General features: G+C 37.5%; 1 protein-coding gene across 1 annotated transcript in view; it reads left to right on the top strand.

Annotated features, from left to right (window-relative positions):
- Nucleotides 1-5,697: 5,697 nt before the first annotated feature.
- The window catches only part of MUC2 (mucin 2, oligomeric mucus/gel-forming), a 60,971-nt gene continuing 46,012 nt past the window's right edge, over nucleotides 5,698-20,656 (top strand). Inside the window, exons 1-17 of the mRNA XM_035539225.2 lie at nucleotides 5,698-5,767; nucleotides 7,373-7,637; nucleotides 9,650-9,764; nucleotides 10,185-10,275; nucleotides 10,670-10,779; nucleotides 11,020-11,236; nucleotides 11,694-11,819; nucleotides 12,359-12,476; nucleotides 12,794-12,932; nucleotides 13,612-13,722; nucleotides 14,059-14,128; nucleotides 15,976-16,113; nucleotides 16,970-17,134; nucleotides 17,715-17,809; nucleotides 18,581-18,707; nucleotides 19,370-19,625; nucleotides 20,518-20,570. Coding sequence (XP_035395118.1) covers nucleotides 5,698-5,767; nucleotides 7,373-7,637; nucleotides 9,650-9,764; nucleotides 10,185-10,275; nucleotides 10,670-10,779; nucleotides 11,020-11,236; nucleotides 11,694-11,819; nucleotides 12,359-12,476; nucleotides 12,794-12,932; nucleotides 13,612-13,722; nucleotides 14,059-14,128; nucleotides 15,976-16,113; nucleotides 16,970-17,134; nucleotides 17,715-17,809; nucleotides 18,581-18,707; nucleotides 19,370-19,625; nucleotides 20,518-20,570 — 2,266 coding nt within the window. The remainder of the gene's footprint in view (nucleotides 5,768-7,372; nucleotides 7,638-9,649; nucleotides 9,765-10,184; nucleotides 10,276-10,669; nucleotides 10,780-11,019; nucleotides 11,237-11,693; nucleotides 11,820-12,358; nucleotides 12,477-12,793; nucleotides 12,933-13,611; nucleotides 13,723-14,058; nucleotides 14,129-15,975; nucleotides 16,114-16,969; nucleotides 17,135-17,714; nucleotides 17,810-18,580; nucleotides 18,708-19,369; nucleotides 19,626-20,517; nucleotides 20,571-20,656) is intronic.

Raw genomic sequence — 20,656 nt, 5'->3', positions numbered from 1 at the left:
GTAGTTTTTCCCCCGACACGCAACAGAAGGTGCTATAAATTATGTAACTGCTTGCTTATATAACAGATGAAGTTAAAGTTTACTGTAGCTATGGCAAGTGTAGCATATTGTACCAGCTGGATTGTAATATGTGGTAGTGCGAGGAGGAAGACTACAAATTTTTAGCTGAAATGCAAGTTTCATGCAGGTGAACTCAAGTTTCCATAGCTTCCTGTTAAACCATCACCACAGTCATACCATGGCTTGTATATTTTTGTATAGCTCAGGTATTAGATATTAAATCTTATCTGCTCACTTTGTTTCATGTTCAAGCTCCTAACGTCTTCTTGATGCAAGTTGCAGACTCCATTCAGAGTATGCAGGTTTAGGTGCACATGCTTTGCATAGAACATTTCCCAGCTTCTTAGCAAGCTGCATTTTCAGGATGAAAAAAACACTTCTTAAGAGGATGGAAGGAAAAAAAAAATGCATATTTTGCCATCATTTTTCTTTCCAGTGTTTCCTAGAGAGAGAATAAAAGGTTTGGAAAATCCCACTCCACTGAGACAAAATTTGCCAGGGTGAAGGGAATGATGAGTGTGATTTGTTTTATGGCCTTTCTAAGTCATCCCTTCTTGGCACTGTGTCCAGTTCCCTATAGTAAATCCCACTCATGCTCAAGCAAAGGAGAACCATTCTAATATTTTTTGAACGCTCAGTTATTTTTCCATGTGTATTGCTATAGAAGCGGTCATGCTGAGACTTCTCCCAGACACACCTTTTTCTAGAAAGGAAGCGTTAGCAGGAAAGTTTACTAGTTGAGGTTATTACTTACTACTTCCGCTCCTAGTCCGCAGTAATTGTGTCACAGATTTATCCCAATTTGTACCTAATTGGGAGAGAATGAAAAGTTTTGCAACCTCTGTCTCAAATAGACTATGGGCTACTGACTAGAAGAAGGAAGTATTATGAGTGGAAAGTAGATGCTAATCTTAAAATTTCTATGCAAAACCATTTAAGGAAGGGCATGTGAAAATATTATATTCCAGCTAGCATCAGTAGATACCTTGCACAGTTATATTTGTTTGAATAAAAGGATGCCAAGAACCAAAGACTTGCTCAAGGTCGCAGTGAGTAAATGAGTGGTAGTGCAGCAATTAGTCCAACCAGACATTAAATAGCCTAGGATAAAATTAAAAGAACTAATTACATGATATGAGGTCACAGAAGGAAGCTAGGATCAGTCAAAGGTATGTGTTGTTTTCTGACATCTCCTTTGCTCTTTTGACATAGAAGTCTGACTGTTAGTTGAGTATGTTTAAGTGGGCATTCTGTGCTTTAAAGTTGTTTGTAAAAATTGTAACTAGTGATCTCCCCATTATAATGTCTGAGAGGTTAGAAAGTTGATTACAGGCACGTTTTTGCCATTTATTTTTAATTATTTAGTAACATGCAAAACATAAATCTACAGTGATTTTATACCAGTTATACCTCCATATAAAGACAGGCCATTTCATGTTCATAATTCTAGGTTAATCTGTTGACAACATATATATCAAAATGAAATGCATCCTTATTACTTCTGCTTCATCACTTTAACTCTCTTTTTCACCCACTATTCAGCATTCTGCTGCTTTTCTGTTTTCCTTTTGTCAAGATGCACTATAGAGTACTTGCTGGTGCCTCAGTCAAGGAAGCGCTCTGGTTGCTTGTCAGGCATCTCTTAATTCATACTCTGCCTGTATTTTGCTGTTTCAGGATGGCTGACAGGGAATTCGGATAAACCATCTCTGCGCTTGAGACAAATGGAGTGCAGTGTATGTTGTGCAGTTGGATGGGCATGTGGAAGCCTTTGTGTGCTCTTGTAAATGCTGGCAGATGGGAGAGTGGCAGAACGAACTCCTGTGATTGCTCCTGCAGGGTAGCCTCACTGATGGGACGATGCTTGACAGCCTGGGATGGGCAGCAAGTCAGAAATGCAAACCAAATACGGAACAAATTTCAGTGACCAGATATAGTTGTAGTGAACATAAACATGAGCCAGCAGTGAGTCCTTGCCTCTAAGAAGGCTAACAGTATTCTTGGCTGCATTAGGCAGAGGCAGAGTATTGCTAGCAGGAAAAGGGACATGATCCTTCCCCTTTGCTTCAGCACTGGAGTTTTTTTTAAACTTTGATTTTGATTGTTGCCTGTTGCTATTGTTGCTGTTGGGGCACTGGTGTTGGGGCTCCTAGTTCAGGCATACTGGGGGAGATGTGGAAACTTGCATTTCTATTCATGGACTTGAGGAACTTTTAAGAAACTATTTGTGTTGAGGCTCGGGAGTGGGACCTAAATATGAAAAGACCACTGCCTCATAACTTGTTCTGGTGATGCCACTTGCATTAGTAGCTTTTGTCCAGGTAGGATTACTGTATGTTCTCAGTTGTTGTGTCCCTAATGGGAGAGAACTGGACTGCAATGCTGAATTATAAGAAATATCATTGGCATTAAAGGCAGATGAACAGCTGGTACTGGAAAGAGGAAAGATGACTTCTGATTAAGATGACCAGAAGCAAGGAACAACACAAAATTTTACAGACAGGTCAACTCAGCTGTGAGGCAATAAAATGTGGCTTAGCAGTAGAGAACCCAGATAAACTTTAAGCAAAGATGCTACTGGTAGAGCAGAGTTATCTCCGTTCTAAAATGGTTTGATTACTTTAGATTGTCAAACCATTCATAGTAAAATATGGATGCACTTTATCTGCGCATTACCAGTAAGATTCATCTGGATTAAAATGCGTAAAGCAAGTTAGTTGATCATGACATAAAACAAGCTATGATTGTGTATCTCAAATATTGTTATTTCTGAGAGGCATATAAAGCAGCTGGTAGACAGGAGCGTTACCTTTCTGACAATAAGGAAACAGAGATGGTATAGTTTAGCTCACTTCCCAATGCTAGCAAAAGTATGGATGCTTATGAATTATGAAAATAGGAAGCTGTACTCAATTTTCAGATTGTCATAGCTATGCTGGCCTAAGTACAAATTCTGTAAGAGTGGTCTCGGTTCAAAAAGCATTCCTTTATTCTCCAGGTCGGGATGTCACAATGAGCCACTGCTTCCTGTGTGCCAAAAGGAGGGGCAATGAGAAGTTGTTGTTCACGCTGAGAATAAAAGATTGGAGAAGGGAAGTAGTGTTGTTTTATCTGTATACTGTGTAGCCCAAAATGGGATCGTGCCTCCTGTACAGACAGGTGAGAGCTCAAGCAGAGAAAATCAGTCACTAAAATCGAGTAGTGCTTGGCTCAGAGCAGCTTTTCAGGGAGTTTGACCTCTCCATACAACCCAAAGAAAAGTGCATCTGTCACCATGCACAGGAGGAAAAAAACACCAGCATATTGAATTGAAGGATGGTGCATCTTTAGGTGAAAGATGATTACCTTTCACAGTCATAGCAAATAAATGAGGCAGGTTCCACATCAGGAATTTTCGTGGCAAAGAAACTTGAAAGGCAAATATGCAAGTTTGCAGTTTATACACCCAATTTAATGTAAAAAAGGTCGACTCTGCTGTGTATGTGGAGTTTCTGTTAAAGTTGCTAGACTGTATATGAATTTAGTCATTGAGACCTATTTTTTTCTGGGACAACATCAATTCCAGACAGGAGTTTATCTGGAAAAGAAAAGCTGAGAATAAAGTCCTTCAGGAATCTCCTAAGTACTTTTAGAAAACATTTCTGAACTGAGAACGTTGGTGGCATAAAAGAAAGAAAATTCCAAGTCAGAGGATGCCTCTGAGGTGGCATAGGAAGTTAGACCGGCTAAAATAACCATCAAGGAGAAATCTCTATAGGGTTACTTCTTTTTTCTTTGAACATTTTATTCTAACTGGCTATTGCTGCATTTATTTTTGTTTTCCATGAGGGAAAATCAATTCTATGTTCTTCTAGTGATAGGCTCCCACAGGAGAGCAGGGTAGCTACTAAAATTCAGTTAGGCCTGTTAAGTGAATGATACCCTGTGTATGGGTGAGAGAAATGCAAATCTGCATCCTCAAATAGGAAAAGCAGAATGCCTGAGATCTTTTGAGGGAAAACAGTAAGATGTTAGGCGTGAGTCTAGGCTGTCTGTGTGTCAAAAATTGTAAATAAAAGGAAACAATAGCTAAAAACCATGCTTCCATGACAAAGGGGTGTTTCTACTTGACTTGAGAAGCCAAAAGGGCTAAGTGAAGAGTTTCCTTGTGTTTTACAAAATATAGAAGTTCTACTTAGTTGTAATTTGAGCAATGAAAGTAAGGAACACTCTGAACAATTAAGAGGATTAGAGATTTCACGACACTGCAATGAGAAACTTATGACAAGAAAATTGAGCCTGGCCTGGGAGCTGTAAGAAGTAAACTTTTAGTGCTCTGAAGCAACTATGTTTAAAGATCTGATGAAATAAATATATTGTACCTCAAGGAACCTGTGTTATGTCGTCTGAAGAGAGTTGCAGAAACGTCTCCCCTGAGGAATTTTTCAGAGCAAAATACAGTGCATGTGAAATCTTTTATTTCTGAAGCAGCATTCTGCACTGGTTCCTGATTCTGTCTCCTGCTTTTTTCTTCTCCCAAGGATCCTCTACATCTTTCTCTGCACAAAGCAAAGCTGAGCCTGTAGCTTTTTGTCGGATCTGACATGGGACAGTAGACTGGATATTTATCGTTCGTGTAGAAGGTAAGCAAGAATGAACTGTTGAGGGGGATTCTGTCTGAAAACAAACATGAAATTTTATTCAGTATAGACAGTAATGTTTTCCCATTTTTCCTTTTTTTTTTTTTTTTTCCTAAAGCTTAATATTTTGTGAGGTACTTTACCAATTTTTGATGGACTTACTGTTACTGTTGCATTGCAGCAATGCTCAGTAGAGCATCTCTTGTACTGTGAATTTCTTTAACTTTTCTTGATACCCATTTTAAATTATGTTTGGGGCACAATATGATGACATATGGGCTGTATATTGTTTTGGATGCATCCCAAAGCTCTAAAAATCCAACAGAAGTCCAACAATTGTCTGCAAAATAATTTTACCATGCATAGTGTGTCATAATTTTTAAGGGTTTTATAAAGGTATATATATATATAAGATATATATATATATATCATATATATAAAAAGGGTTTAATATAAACCTTATAAACCTTATAAAGGGTTTTTTATAAAGGTATTATTTTTATTTATAAGGGTTACAGTTGTCTAATAGGAGCTCCACAAGACATATTTCATATTTAGGGAAATCATTCTATGTGATGGTGAAAAATGAAAGTCCTTTGGCTTTGAAGCTGTTGTTTAAGGGTATCTCACTTTAAACTTCATTCAAGGGATTTCATTTCTCTGCCACTCCAAAATTCACTGTTTGTTATAGGAGTTACTGAAGGTTAAACTTGGCGTGAGCATTAGAAGGATTTAAAAGCATAGCATCCTGTAGGAGAAAGAAATAGAGCAATAAAAAACTTAATGATTAATGAATCAATATTATGCCATTTCCTGTATACTAAATTCTTTCATTTACAGTGAAAAATACCTGTCTGTTTACTTCTTATCTTCTGTAAATATCACACCTATTTTTTTTACCCCTCCTCTTTCCTCCTCCCTTTGCATCTCCTCCCCTGTGATAGAATCAATTGCATCAGTGGATATTATATAAAGAAAAGTTTTCAGTGGAGTTCACAGTTCACCCACCTTAGCCGCCATGGGGCTAAGAATTGCCAGCCTCTTTATGCTCTGGCTGGCTCTTTCCAACACAAATGAAATAAGAAAAGGTAAGCTCTGGAAATGATATGGTGGTAGATCACTTCCTGGAAAAGAGAGAGGAGAGAATTAAAATATTAGTGCAAAGGTAGAAGGAGGCAGTGTATTTAAATATCACAATGGAGTTTTAAGGTGTCTTGAATTTCTTTAACTTTCAAATACTGAGGCTGCATGGCTCAGCCCAACATAGGTAAATACTGTTCTCTTCGGAGAGGTTGTTGCCTATATCTACAGCATTAATCTCTCGTATGAAGTGCTTGGAAAATATTTTCAGTATTACTTTTCTTTCCATGTGTTGAGAATTTCTTAGGCATTGCAACTACTCGACAGAAAGAAATTACAGAATTTCGTTGGGTTCGTTGTTACACAATGAAGAAAGCATATGATTGTGCATTACGTGGTTACTTTGGAACAACATAAACGCTTTCTTCAGAAGTGAGCATACTGACATTGGACAAAGCTCATTTTGTCATTCAGGGCATGAATAATCCTTCTCTACAAACTCCAATTTACTCTATATGTTATCAACTTTAAAGTGTTGAAATTGAATGCTTGTACTGATAATTATTTTAGAGAAATAGGTGATGAATTTTGTGCAGTGTTAGAGTTTGGGATATTGATCTTGGTTTGCTGTGTCTTGAGTTTAGCAATAGGAGGAAAGCGCTATCTTGCATTTTGGATCCTAGTTGTGAGCTGTGGGCAAATCTCTGTGTAGCCTTCATTTTGGGGAGAGAAGCATACCAGCTTGGTTAGTACCATCATGGCTGGATGCATCTGGTATGATCGATACCATCAAAGTACAGTAACTTTGAGGTCCCCATGGTAGTTCTGCTTTCTCAGATTAAACACTGCAAGAAAACCCTGTGGAGGTGAGTGGCAAGTGTGCTCTTGTCAAACTGCCCAAGTATGCTCAGCTTCTATGCTCACCTCTAATCTGCAGCATCTTGAGATTTACCATGGCTGGAAAGGGAATAAATTTCACAGCATCAGCTTTATCTGTTTTTTGTTTTTCTTTTTCTTGGCTGCTACTGCCACAGTTATTCTCTACCCTATCTTCTGCAGAGCTCTCTGTGGTAATAGAAATTACTATTTCAGTTAGGAAAATGAATAATTCTTTAAAAACTCCTGCTATGCACAGATTTTACCTATTTGTCCTCCAGAATAGTAGTGGCACTTGCTTGACTTCTTAACTGTTTCCTTTCTAGTGCATGTTGCACCGGGGAAGGAAATAACTCTTAGAAATACTAAATACTGCTAATATATCACTGTGATTCAGAATAAATTCATATATTTGGCAAAGCAACCTCTATTGCACTTATGCACCAGCTTGTTAGTGGTCAGAGGGTTAAGTTTCCCCACCTCACAGATTCCTTCACCTCAGTGAGGACTGCAATATATACCCAGGTCCCAGCAATATTTGTTAATGTCTTGTTTTTCATCAAATATTCACATCTCTTCTGCTTAATAGGCAGATACTTGATTAGGCTTGAGATATGGAGTCACCATGCATTTAATTGCAAATGGCTTCTGCTGTATACTGCAGCACTTGCCTTCTCTTGAATCTAGTTCATTCATTTCACTTTTTTCCTGACTACTTCTTTTTCATAACTTAACAGGAAGGACAAGAAATCATGGACACTATGTCTGCAGCACTTGGGGAAACAACCACTTCAAAACTTTTGATGGAGACGTCTATCAATTTCCTGGCATTTGCGAGTATAATTTTGTTTCTGACTGCCAAGAGACTTACAAGGAGTTCTCTGTCCACATTCAGCGTGGTCTGAACAGCAATAACCACCCTGAGATCCAGTATATTCTATTAACAATCAAGGATTTCACGGTGTACCTCCAACCAAAACTGACTGTGGTGGATGGGCGGATGTAAGTACATTTAGTGTAATACTGCTGGGAAGCTAAAAGCAAGATTAATTCTTTACACATCTGTCTGTATACCTCTTAAGTTAATAGCTAAAAACATTTCTATAAGCCCAAAAAGCCATTGAAAATCCAGCATAAAAGTTGCTTTGGGGAGGGGCTTTACTGTGATAAAAATCTGTTCAAAGATAGAAAATAGCATTCTGTTCTCCAGGGATCATACCAGAATGCATAACAAAATAACATGAAGTTACACAAAATGCATTCTTGCCCCAAACTGAAAAAGCCCCTCACCATGTACTCAGGTCTTATAAAGAACTCCATGAAAAACATGTTTAGAAATCCTTTAAAAATTGTTTTTCTTGAACCAGGCCTCTTTTTATCTCAAGTATTGTTCATAAAACAATAGATCCTTTATGAACAGAGGCTTGTAGAACAGGTTTTTGCTGCATGCAGGATTTAGTTTTTGTAGAACTTAATTTCCCATATTGCTCTTTAAATGGGTATGATCCATTTCCATATACAATACCATTTCACACCACTGAAGTGAAACCTGCAAAGCAGATAAATCTATGAATTTGCCTTTTGGTGCCTGATCCACTGCTTAATTGAATGTTATAGTATTAGAAGAAATAGGAATATTCCACGCTGTGATATCTAAGAGGTGAAAAGCTGCCCAATGTTTTATAATCCTCTCTAAAAATATGATCAAGTAAGGCTTCATTGTGAAGGACAAACAATGCAGCCAGAAGTAGAAATAATAGCCTCTGAGTTCCTGCCTAGTATTTAGATGTGTGAGTCATATGGCCGTATTAAAAATACCTGAGGTAAACAGTTAGAAAGATCCGATTGACAGGAGATAAGGAGATAAAATTCTCCCTGTCAAGACACTAGTTAAGTAGAGACATTCATAGACATATAAATCGTAATAGATAACAGTTACCACTGGCAAATCTATAGAAAATGTACGGGTTATTTTGACTGGACTCCAGTGTACACTCCTTTTGTTTGAACAGACTCAGCCTTTTCAATTTTATAGGATGAGGCTGCTTGCCACAATCCCTTTATTGCTGAATGAATTTCAGCGGTGTGACTTGTTCCATAGTGCACTGTAAGACAGATATACACAAATAGGAGAGATGTCCCATGAATTGATTCCTTATCAGACAAAAACCTTCTATACTCAGCCTTGTGCAAAATACCCTATGTCACATGAACATGCATTACTGTCACCATTAATAAGCTCGGTCCTGCCAACTGAAAACTACTGGACTGACTACTGAAACTAACTACTGAATTTCTCTTAACATGCTTCCTTCTCTACACATTTTTCTAACAATTTTCTTGTCAGTCCCCATACCTGCCTGTGTTTTTTGAATTATCTCTTGAAGTGGAAAATCCATTCAAAAGAACATTCATTCTTTCTGAAATGGTTGCCAGAGTTTTTAAACGGAGAAGCTTCTATTTATGCTGTTATTTCTTTGGTAAAAGTAAATGATTAGTGAGCATTTGAATATCCTCTATTAATACCACAATGATGATGTTGTTGAAGAGATCTGGAATTTTTTTTTGCCTGTTTTTTTTTCTTTTTTAATTAAAGAACCTATGCTTTCAAGGAGCCTTTTGCCGCTGAAGTTGCTTTACAACTTAAGGGCAATGAGTTTTTTTGTCAAGTGTCAGCGAAGGAGTTTTTTATGCCTCATTAATACCAGGCATCCTGTGCAGCTAGAATCAGATAGATAGAAATATCAAATATAGAATAGAATAAAATACAATAGTTCAGTTGGAAAGGTTCAAAGGTCATCAAGTCCAACAGCTTGATCACTTCAGGGCTAACCAAAAATTAAAGCATGTCATTAAGGCAGTATCCAAATGCCTCTTGAACACTGACAGGCCTGAGGCCATGGTTTCTGTAGAGGCTGGTTTCTCCATTCATTAGGGTATTTGGCTTATCACAGATATTCACACCACCCTTTATGTTTCTGTACTAATTCAAAGTCTGTGATTTTTTTTCCTAGAGTCAAAACACCTTACTACAGCTCTGGTTTGCTTATTGAGAGCAGTGACATTTACACCAAGGTTTATGCCAAGTTAGGCCTGATTCTGATATGGAATCAGGAAGATGCGCTGATGGTATGTATAATCAATTTCTTTTTATCTAGCATTTCCTGAGTTTAACAGACTACTATAGACTGAACAGAAGTAGAATTTGATGGACTGAACAGAGCTACAGTGTTAGGCTGACTCATCCAACTGGCTCTTAGTGTACCTTATTTTAAAAACGTAAAGTTCCTTTCTCTGCAATGAGACAGAAGTAGTAGTATGGCATGCAGATGATCTTACTAGTCAAAAGAAAGGGAATGGGAGCTTTTTGAGAAATAGCTAAAGTTTTTACTGTAACACCCCACAGTCTGATCTACATTTTCCTTTATTTGCCTTTTAAAGGACCGCTATCATCAATTTACCTAATTTCCAGCAAGACTTAAATCTTATGTATGTAGGCAAAAAAAATGTAATTCTTTTCTGTTTTCCCCTTTTCTTTTCATTACCTAGGTGGAGCTGGACAGCAAGTTTAGCAACCAGACCTGTGGTCTTTGCGGGGATTACAATGGAATTCCAATCTACAATGAGTTTATCAGTGGAGGTGAGTCATCATACCACACTGACAGTTATCCCAAAAGATAGGCTCATAAGCATTGTGTATAGGAGCATCACAAGAGAGCAAATTTTACCTCTGATATCTCTGTGTTTGTCCCAGAGTAAGCATCATATTCCAGTGCTGCCTTCCTAGTCTATGCCTGCTTTATTCCAGGTTCATCATCTTTTTCTCTTCTCTGCTGGCCTTCTTTTCTTGTTACCTGTTTAAATTTTTAAGTACACTTCAAACAGAGATAATTCAGAGCAGAGATCCACATTTGACAGACCTAGTTTGTACTATAGTAACTGCTTTTTTTAATCAGTAGAGTCACAGGAATCAGATGTTCCTTGTTGTCAATTTTTTGGTCTTAGCAAAACCTCTTGTTAATTTTTTCTCACAGTTGCAAGCTACAATGCAATTACATATGGGAATTTACAGAAGATCAGCAAACCCAATGACAAATGTGAAGACCCCGACGAAACTCTGGCTCTTCCAAGCTGTAATGAGCATGTGAGTAATCCTACTTGTGACCTTCGCTTTCATAGGCACATGGAGACATCCTGGCACTGTGGAGAGTTTGTGCACGAGGAGATGGGAAGACTTCAGCCATTCCAGGGCAAATGGTTTCTTCTTCCTTGCTTGAGTAATTGTTGCTGTGCAGGAGAATACAGTTTTTATGACCAGGAAAGGAAGTGTCTAGGAGGTCAGGTGCTTACAAATCTCTTAAATAATTTTACTCTTCCTCCTCAGCGTGATGAGTGTGAGAGGCTGCTGACCTCCTCTGCATTTGATGACTGTCAGTCACGCCTTAATTTGGAAATGTACATCCAAGCCTGCATGCAGGACAAGTGTGCATGTAATGGAAATGAGGACTCCTTCTGCCTCTGCAGCACCATCTCGGAGTATTCTCGTCAGTGTTCGCATGCAGGTGGCCGGCCGGGTGAATGGAGGACACAGTCCTTTTGCCGTAAGCAGCTATATCAATTTTACAAAAACAAATGTCTCATGAATGTAGCACTGTGAAATATTTAAATTAATTTCTCCTTTACAAAGTTATAGCCATACACAATGAATTGCATACCAGTAGTGCAATAAACTAAATACTATGGTTTTGCTGTTTTCTTCTTCTATTACCTTGATTATAAAGAAATCATTTTCAGCAAATAGAAATTCTGTTCCCATTAAAAAGCTCAAGATCTGATACTGTAGGTGAGTGAGATAACTTGACTTATTCAAGACTGAAGGGAGAAAATAAAAAAGGCAGGGATAGCAATTCAGAAACAAACATTAAACATGCTTTGCAAAATGGAGGCTGTCTTGGGACACCACCAGCTTGAGGGGAGTGGGTCATATGATCTGTATTTTTTTGAGGAATGATGGACTTCTCACTCAAATAACTGGTGGTGTCTTTCTCATTTTTTCAGCCAAGACCTGTCCTGGCAACATGATCTATAGAGAAAGTGGCTCACCCTGCATGGATACTTGCTCACACTTGGAGATCAGCAGCCTTTGTGAGGAGCACTACATGGATGGTTGTTTCTGTCCTGAAGGCAAGTGTATTTCTAGTTCCTGTATGTGCATGCATCTGTATTATTTTTACTTATCTTTGTATTAGAAAGCAAAACAAGAACAAAACTAGGAACTCTAGCAAAGGAGGTATAATTAAAATATTAAATGTCATCAAATTGTATCTTAAAATTATTATTGCAACTCATTATTTTGAGTTAAATTCTAGGACTTATTGTCAAATTTAGAAAAAAGATTACTATGACAGTATAGGTTGTATGCCAGAAGGTCTGAAAAGCTGAAGAGGTAAAATTTTGAGATTGTTATTTTATATTTTTATTAATCTTTTCATTAGTGTATAGTTGTGCAAATGGCTAGGCTAAGATTTTCAAAGCTGGATGAAAGTGTTTTCCATAGCTCTTAGATTACAAAAAATTAGAAACACTTTTCTTCAGTTTTGCTAACCTCAGCCTCTGTTTTCTGTGCCAAGTTGAGAATGTCCCCACTCTCAGATTTTCTTCTTTGTGGAAATTGCTTATTTCAGAAGGAGCTGTAATGGTTTGTTTACTGTTGTGCTTTACAGGAACTGTGTATGATGATATTACTGAAAAAGGCTGCATACCTGTTAGCCAGTGCCACTGCAGACTCCATGGAAAGGGGTATTCCCCTGGAGAAAGCATTACCAATGAATGTGAAGAATGGTAAGGATCAGGGTTATACACCTTTTTTCAAATGATTGTATGTGGGTCTGTCCTTTTCAATATTCCACTTAGTTGTAAAATTCCTGAAAACATTCTGAACTTATATGTATGTTGACTGTCTATACGGCCAGTTATCTGAAAAGTTGTCTTGTATCTATAGCTTATGAGAGGGGGAAATCTTAAGGAAATGGTCAAATAAACAGTTTTAAAACACCTGGGGATGTGTTGCCGTTTGCTAGCTATACAGATGCTTTCAGTGCTCTCAGCTGCTATAATACCAACATGCATTTCTGGATTATTTATTTCTCTGTTTATAGCACCTGTGATTCAGGCAGATGGACATGCAAAGATTTACCCTGTCCAGGCACATGTTCAGTGGAAGGAGGTTCCCATATCACTACCTTTGATGGGAAGAAATACACCTTCCATGGAGACTGTTACTATGTGTTGGCCAAGGTACTGTGTTCTGTAAGGCTTTACTCTCATAGAGTAAAGGCAAGTAAGTGTTTGCGCACTTGTGTAACAGCTGTAAATTTTTTGTTTTATTCCACTTTTATGGGATTAGGGAAGAAGAAATGCTAAAAGACTCAGTGAAGATTTTAGGATGGGCTATAACAGCCCCATGGGAGGACTCGGGCCCTTGCTGCAATGGGTGGCTTACTTAGCAGACTACATATGCTGTCATTACCCAACGGAGTCCTTCATGTATTAAAAAAAAAAAAAAATCAAAGCAGCATGCTGGCTACCTGGATAGGTATACTGCAAAAAATTGGCAGTTGTCAGGATTAAAATGTCTCAGCCAGATCTTTATAGCTGTTTCTGTGTTTGAGTGTCAAAACCAGCTAGGGAAAAGAGCTTGGCAGCTATTTCGTTCATTTATCCCTAAAATATCTAGTGCCTGTTTTTCCAGAGAATGACAAAGATCTTGTTGAACTAGAAACCATACCACTGTTGTTTTTTGTTGTTGTTGTTTGTATTTCTGAAAGCGTTCTCTTATGGAGATAGCTATAAAACCTCAGTTTTAGCACTAAGTTCTACAGCAATTGTTATTGTGACTGATGAGTTTAGTCATTGTTTTGGAAATCATCTTGTATGTGAGATGTTTGATTGGACATTTATTTCCCTGTCATTGTAGGGTACTGTAAATGATACTCATGCCCTCCTGGCAGAGCTGGCTCCCTGTGGCTCCACAGATGGGCAGACCTGTTTGAAGACTGTTGTGCTGTTAGTAGATGCCAAAAAAAATGTAAGTGTTGAGTGGGTTCTCCTGAATGTTTTGAAAATTAGCATATTTTCTATACTGTGGAGCAATAACCAACTCTTTTTGTTACTGCCATGAATTGTTGTAGGCAAGTGTAATTGAAACACTGCATAGCAAGACCAAACTTTGCTCATATTATACAGGCCCACTTCCACTTTAATTTTAAGACAGATTCTTCCTGTCCTAAATTTTAAGTTCTAGCCACGATCTACATGTGCAAAATGTTGGCTCTTCTCTCTCCCCTCATATAAAGTTATTTGTTATCATTTTGTGTTCCTCTTAGTACCTGGAACCTCATTGATCCTATTTGCTTTTGTACAGGTGGTGGTTTTCAAATCAGATGGCAGCGTGTTACTGAATGAGATGACAGTGAATGTGCCTCATGTATCAGGTAAGGGATACAGCCTTAAGTGTTGTCACACAGCTGACTTCTCATGTAGGGTTGTATTTTTTCAGAGACAAAAGTTGGAGAGAGGCATGTGAAATATGTTCAAATGTTGAAAAAAGAACTGAATGTGTTCTGAATGATTTTGAGGTGAATGTGATGTGATCGTTGTCACTGAAAATTTCATGGACAGATTCAATATGTATGCAGAGAACGACTTAAAAAAAAAAATGTCCCTTAGCTTTCTTCATACAGCTTGAATATATTTTGGCATGTAACTTGGGAAGAGGAATTGTCATGGCTTAAACTTAAAGTATATAATTAATTTACTTACAAAGCAGTGTTTAGCACTTTCAAAGTCTGGGTATGTGATGTTGGAATGTCCTAGCTCTCAGTCATCATAAGGCTCAGGCATGTGGACCCCACCCCACCACTTCCCCATGTCCTTTTGTCTGTGGAAAGAAAGCCTGGCACAAGATAACTGCCATATTTTATGGTCAACCAAGGCAGGAAAGAGAGATGTGCTATGTAGTGTCCTTTTATCTTCCTAGCTCGCTTGAGACACCAAAATATTTTTATATAATCAGTGAACATAGACACTTCCAGAGACTGACTCAGATGACCTAATTTAGGACCCTAACTTCTGGTGGGATGTAATTATCAAACAGCAGCTGTGAGGTCCTGGAGTAACTTCTGAAAGCAATGTAGAACTTTATCACTCCTTTTTAGATATGCTCAGGCAGCACACTGACACAGTATGTGTTGCTTCTTATTTACCAGCCTATCTGCAGATGATAAAATACTTGCAAGGAAGTAATTCTTTATCTGAAAGGACAAGCATTCATGGGAGGAGACAGTTGTGAATGTTTATTTTAAAACAATTACAGTGTCTAGCTGAAGGTTTAGAGAAATAAAACTGTTCTAGGCAATAAAGTAGACCATCTAATAAATGGATTAAATAGATAAATAGAGCATATAATAATTGATTTGCTATAAGAAATTATTTATCAGGAATTAGGGAGCCCAGTTCCTCTACTATGCTGATTTTATACATAATTCTTCTGGGTTTTCTATAATGGCTTGATTATGTTATATTGTCCATGTAAAATATAAGAAAATCCAGAGCCTTTTTTTTCAAGTACCTTATGACTAAAACAACGTTTAGAATTAAGTGGTTTTATTTTGTTAATATTATTGTGTGTGCAGTTTTTAAAATAGGGCAAAGCAGTCTTATCCCACTGGATCAGGGCATAAGTTGATCGCTAGCTAAAAAATGACATTCTCTTGGATAGTATTGCATGTTGCAGGGGCTTGTTATATATTGCATGTTATAGGGTTTATAATATTCCATATTATGCAGCTTTAATTTCATTTCCAGAAGTATGCAGCAACAGCTTATGAGAGAATTTGACTGGAAGGACCACTGGTCTATATCTTTCCCATATTTTGCTCAGAAAAGAGTATCTAAGATTTTATTAGAAGCAGTATATAGCTGTGATCTCTTGTAGAGACACATCCATTACTCAGTGCATACAGCAGTGCTGGGATAATATTTTCTCAAAAAATCTCTTCCTTTTCAGATTGCTCATCATAAATGAGTTTGTATTGAATCTGCCTTGCAGAAAATCTGAATTTGGTTCTGATCTTAGGGTTGAATCATTTTAGGTAATTAACGCGTTAAGTTAGTAAGTGTATTGTGTCTAGCTGACCAATGATATTTAGAGGAAAAAAAAATATTCTGATCCTGTTCTCTGGAGTTTTTATGATAAACAATGTCTCAGAAGCTAATAAGAAATGTTTCTTTCAGCAACTGATGTGTGTATTTACTACACAGTTCATGTTTTGTTTTTCAGCCAGCTTCTCAGTTTTCAAGCCATCTTCCTACTACCTCATTGTACAAACTTCTTTTGGGCTTCAGCTGCAGATCCAGTTGTTTCCAATCATGCAGCTGTTTGTGACTGTCGATCAATCAGTCCAAGGAAATCTTCAAGGTAGAGTGTCCACTCAAATGGGAAGCAAAGCCATGCTGTTCCGCAGCTGAAGAGTCATATATTCTTTACATGGGTGGTAAATCATAGAATTGTAGAATGGTTTGGGTTGAAAGGGGACTTAAAAATCACTTAGTTGCAACCCCCCTGCCACAGGCAGGGACACCTCCCAATAGATCAGCTTGCCCAAAGCCCCATTCAGCCTGGCCTTAAACACCTGCAGGGATGGGGCATCCACAGCTTCTCTGGGCATCCTCTTCTAGTGCCTCACCACCCTCATAATGAAGAATTTCTTCCTAATATCCAATCTGAATCTACTCTTTTTTAGTTTAAAACCATTTTTCAGTTTAAAACTGCTACCCCTTGTCCTGTCGTGCTATTTATTGAATTCAGAAGACTAAAGACAGAAACCAGAATACTAGAAAAGAATTGATTCAAGCAAACTAGAAATATGTTATTATTTCATATTGAATTTCACTTATCATTCCTGTGCCAGTGAATGAAAGTTTCTCAGAATATTCCTTATTTCTTTATTCAGTTTAATTTCAAACTATCCACCAAACCAGGCTCTTAGTAGACTTTGTGGTTTTAATTTCACCAAAAAACATTAAAAAATACAGATTTTGGGGGTGATCTCCTGAGGCAGAGATATCTTTAAGAAGATTATTCTTCTCAGAGATTTAACATTTAAAACAGGGTTCCTAAATTTTGAGTACTTACAGTATGCATTAATACTGAGGTAGAAGAATCAGCTGTATGAGCTTCTGTCTCCAGTGTTTGAGATTGGTTGTCCCTTTGCCTTTGACCTTTCAGAATGAGAATGAGTAATCATTAGGGAAAATGTTTCCTTTTTCAATAGGTCTTTGTGGAAATTTTAATGGAATGGAAGGTGATGACTTTAAAACAACCAGTGGGTTGGTGGAAGCTACAGGATCTGCCTTTGCTAACACATGGAAAGCTCAGTCAATCTGTGCAGACCAGGCAGAGAGGCTGGAAGATCCCTGCAGTCTCAGCATTGAAAGTGGTAAGCACACTAATAAGTCGGATGGTTGGCTCCTGCCAGGAAGAGCAGCCTTTGCTGTATATTACTGCAGCAGGCATGTAGGAGTTGCACTGTGATGTTTATCTGTTTTAGAGGACCGTTAAATTAATAATTCATTTCTGCAAGTATGTATACATAACAGCACTGATTTCACAACAAATTGGAATGAAAGTTTAAGGAGAGTTGGAGAGGAATCCTGAGCTGGAAGACAGGGAAGCAATGACATTAATTTATATTACCTGCAAAGGCATCACGTAATTCCTAGTATTATTTCTTATTATGTTCAACTTAGCTTTATGGTCACCAAATGGAAAGGGCTGTCATGATTCTATGCAGACAACTTGCAGCAGTAAGATTTTTGATTTTATGATTGTGTGTCTACTGCTAGATAACTGAATCATAGAACAGAAATACATCTGCAGTGACTGCATGTAGTTTCTCCACTCCCCAGAGTGTTTGTATTGTTGCATTGCATTTATTGATGTGACAGCACAAGGAAGATAAGTGAATGTAATGAATATGATTATGTAATGTCATTTTCCTCCTTTTTTTTTTTTTTCAGCAAATTATGCTGAGCATTGGTGTTCTTTGCTGAAAAACTCAGAGGGCCCTTTTGCAAGATGTCACTCAATCATTGATCCTTCAGAATACTATAAGGTATTGCAATCTTGCACTCTTTTTAGTAGTGCTTTATTTCAGGTGGATGGTACAGACATCATTGCTCAAATGTTTTAGACATTACTGAATGGCTTGGCCGTAAGAGCTGGTGAAGTTTTTGCAGTGATTAACTGAGGCAGCATAGCGTGTATTCAAAGTATTTTCTATAACAAGATTCTCATGGTGTGCTCCTTTAGAAAAAGGTAACTTTATTCTTCTGTTTTATTTATGGTTTGTTTTTAATGTACATTTTAGTGGATTGGATTTCTGAACTGGAAAGAAAATTCAACAGATGCAGGTATATACAGAAGTGTAAGTGAAGATTATCTGAGCAAAAAAGAAGAAATTCCTAAGTCTTCACATATACTTGGAACTCAATCTGAGCTCAAATATTGTGAAGATCTTCATTAATCTGGTTAATAGTTTGCCATTATGATTTTTTGTAGTTGTGGATCTCTGGCTTTCCAAGTTGTAACCAAGAAAGAGTGGTATCAAAATCCTTTATGGAAGGTGTTGTTAGGAAGCTGGCTGCTTTTTAAAGATTCAAGAGGCTTTGCTTAGGTTAGGATAAGCATACAAACATTTTTATTCTGGATGAAATGAAGCAGCACTATCAGTCTCTGAGCTTTGTCCATTCCTTCTATTGTTTGTAGATCATGGGAATTAATAAAAATGACATGAGAGAAAGGGTGCAGGATATTTCATAGCAACTGAGTTGGAATAGCTAATTGTTCTCCTACGGGCTTATTGACCCCTTCATTCCTTCTTCAGAGATGTAAATATGACACCTGCCTCTGCAAGGACAATGAAGAATGCTTGTGTGCTGCCCTGTCCTCTTACTCAAGAGCCTGTGCTTTCAAAGGGATCATACTGGGAGGCTGGAGACAAAGCATCTGCAGTAAGTAGTGGAACTGTAATCCCCATGAAATTAATTAGCCACCAGAAATGAGTAGGTTTTCTCTGAGTTTAGTTGTCAATGATCTTAATGTTAAGAGGTGTGGAGTATTTTAGAAATGACTAATGGAATTAAAATAGACAATGCTTATAGTGTTAACTAATTTATGCTATGTTCTTTAGATCTCATTTGTTTATGACACACATTTCAAACTCAGAAAGCAGTATTTTTCACTTTCACCTTCTTTCCCCACTTTAAATAATGCTATTTCCATCTTTGACTAAGGGAGTCCCAGCCATCGTGGCTTTTACGTTGTCTTTGCCTATCAGTGTCTTTGTTTATCATTGTTTTTCCTTTTTAATCAACAATACAGTATTGTTGGGAATAGGAGTTTGTTATAACACATTCTCTCTCTGGTTATCTGTATGTGAAACATATGGGTATGAAAGTACCAACTATTAGTAGCAGTTAAAATGAAATTTTCAACTGATAAACAAAGTTAGGCTTGCATTTCTTATGAGTTATGATATTTTTCACTTTAGTAAAATCTAAGGGAATATTTTTACCATTACTTGCTGCACAGCCAAAGAAACCAAAATAGAAACATGAAGATTAAATTGTCTATCCTGCATTTGTTGTATATCAGTTTGCTATTGTCCTTCCAGCTGGTGAACTGTCTGCCTGCCCAGGAAATCAAATCTTCCTTTACAATCTTACAATGTGTCAGCAAACCTGTCGTTCCATTGCTGATGGTGAAAAGCACTGCTTGCAAGACTTTGCTCCTGTGGATGGCTGTGGCTGCCCAGATAATACATACTTGGATAACCAGGATACATGTGTGCCTGTCTCCAAATGCCCGTGTTATTACAAGGGGTCATACCTGGAACCAGGGGAATATGTCATAAAAGATGGAGAGCGTTGGTATGTTTTATTGTGGCTTCTCATTTATGGGGATAAAAGCCCTTTTTAAATTTACTTATTAAGTGTAAGCAATTAGGCTACTAATGGTGCTTTGATGAACATTTATAATGTTTCACACCATCTTCATGCTGAGCAAAATATTGTCCTGTTGCAATGTAATTCTTTAATAAGTGAGAGGTACAGCTTTGTTTGGAGTTGTGACTACCAGCCTTCACAAGTAATGTGCCCCTGAAGCTGCACTGTCATTAGGATTTTGTTAAACAAAGGGAAAAAATAAGGTAATAAAAGGCCAGCTATTATGTTTTGTTGTTTTCTTTTCTGTCAGAAACTGATTGCTCATGTTTTCCACTGAAGGAAGGTCCCCTTGATAGGTATTTGCTATACCATAGGCTTTTGAAAGCAGTTTTCACAGGTCTAGTATTTTTTATCATGAACACTCTGACAACTGTTTGCTGCAAACATAAGTGCAAACTCTGAAATACTTCCTTCTCTCCCAAGGAGGCCTGAACTGGGAGAAGAAGTGTACAGGCCAACAGATTTACAGCATATTACATGAATGGGCATGAAAATTTACTGTGTATGCTTTGATTTAAATGATCATTACTATCTCTTTACTGAGTTATTACGAAGCATAGTATTAAGGATTAATAGATTAACATTAATTCCTTAAAACATAATATTTCTGTGCATTATGACTAAAATCTCCCCACACCTTTACCCCAAGTGAATATTCATAAGTGCACCTCAATAGAGTTTACCTTGAAATATCAGTAGAAATTATTTAGGATGTCTGTGATACATACTTTCTTTTTTATTTTAAAATCCTTAAATTTAAATTAAAGATACTGAGATTACATTTTTCTGAATTTGTCGTATTTCACTTCTTTCCTAGTGTTTGCCGAAATGCAAAGGTCCAGTGTACTTCAGTGTACATGAGAATGAAAAGTAAGTGACATTCTATAAAGTAACCAAAACAAACAACCCAAGCCTCCTAGCCCCACAATGTACTTTCAACTTGAATTCTCCATTTA

The sequence above is a fragment of the Cygnus atratus genome, chromosome 5, assembly GCF_013377495.2.
Source record: "Cygnus atratus isolate AKBS03 ecotype Queensland, Australia chromosome 5, CAtr_DNAZoo_HiC_assembly, whole genome shotgun sequence".
Classification (NCBI taxonomy): Eukaryota; Metazoa; Chordata; class Aves; order Anseriformes; family Anatidae; genus Cygnus; species Cygnus atratus.
The sequence above is the reverse complement of the archived record's forward strand: the minus strand, read 5'-3'. Positions and strand labels throughout refer to the sequence as shown.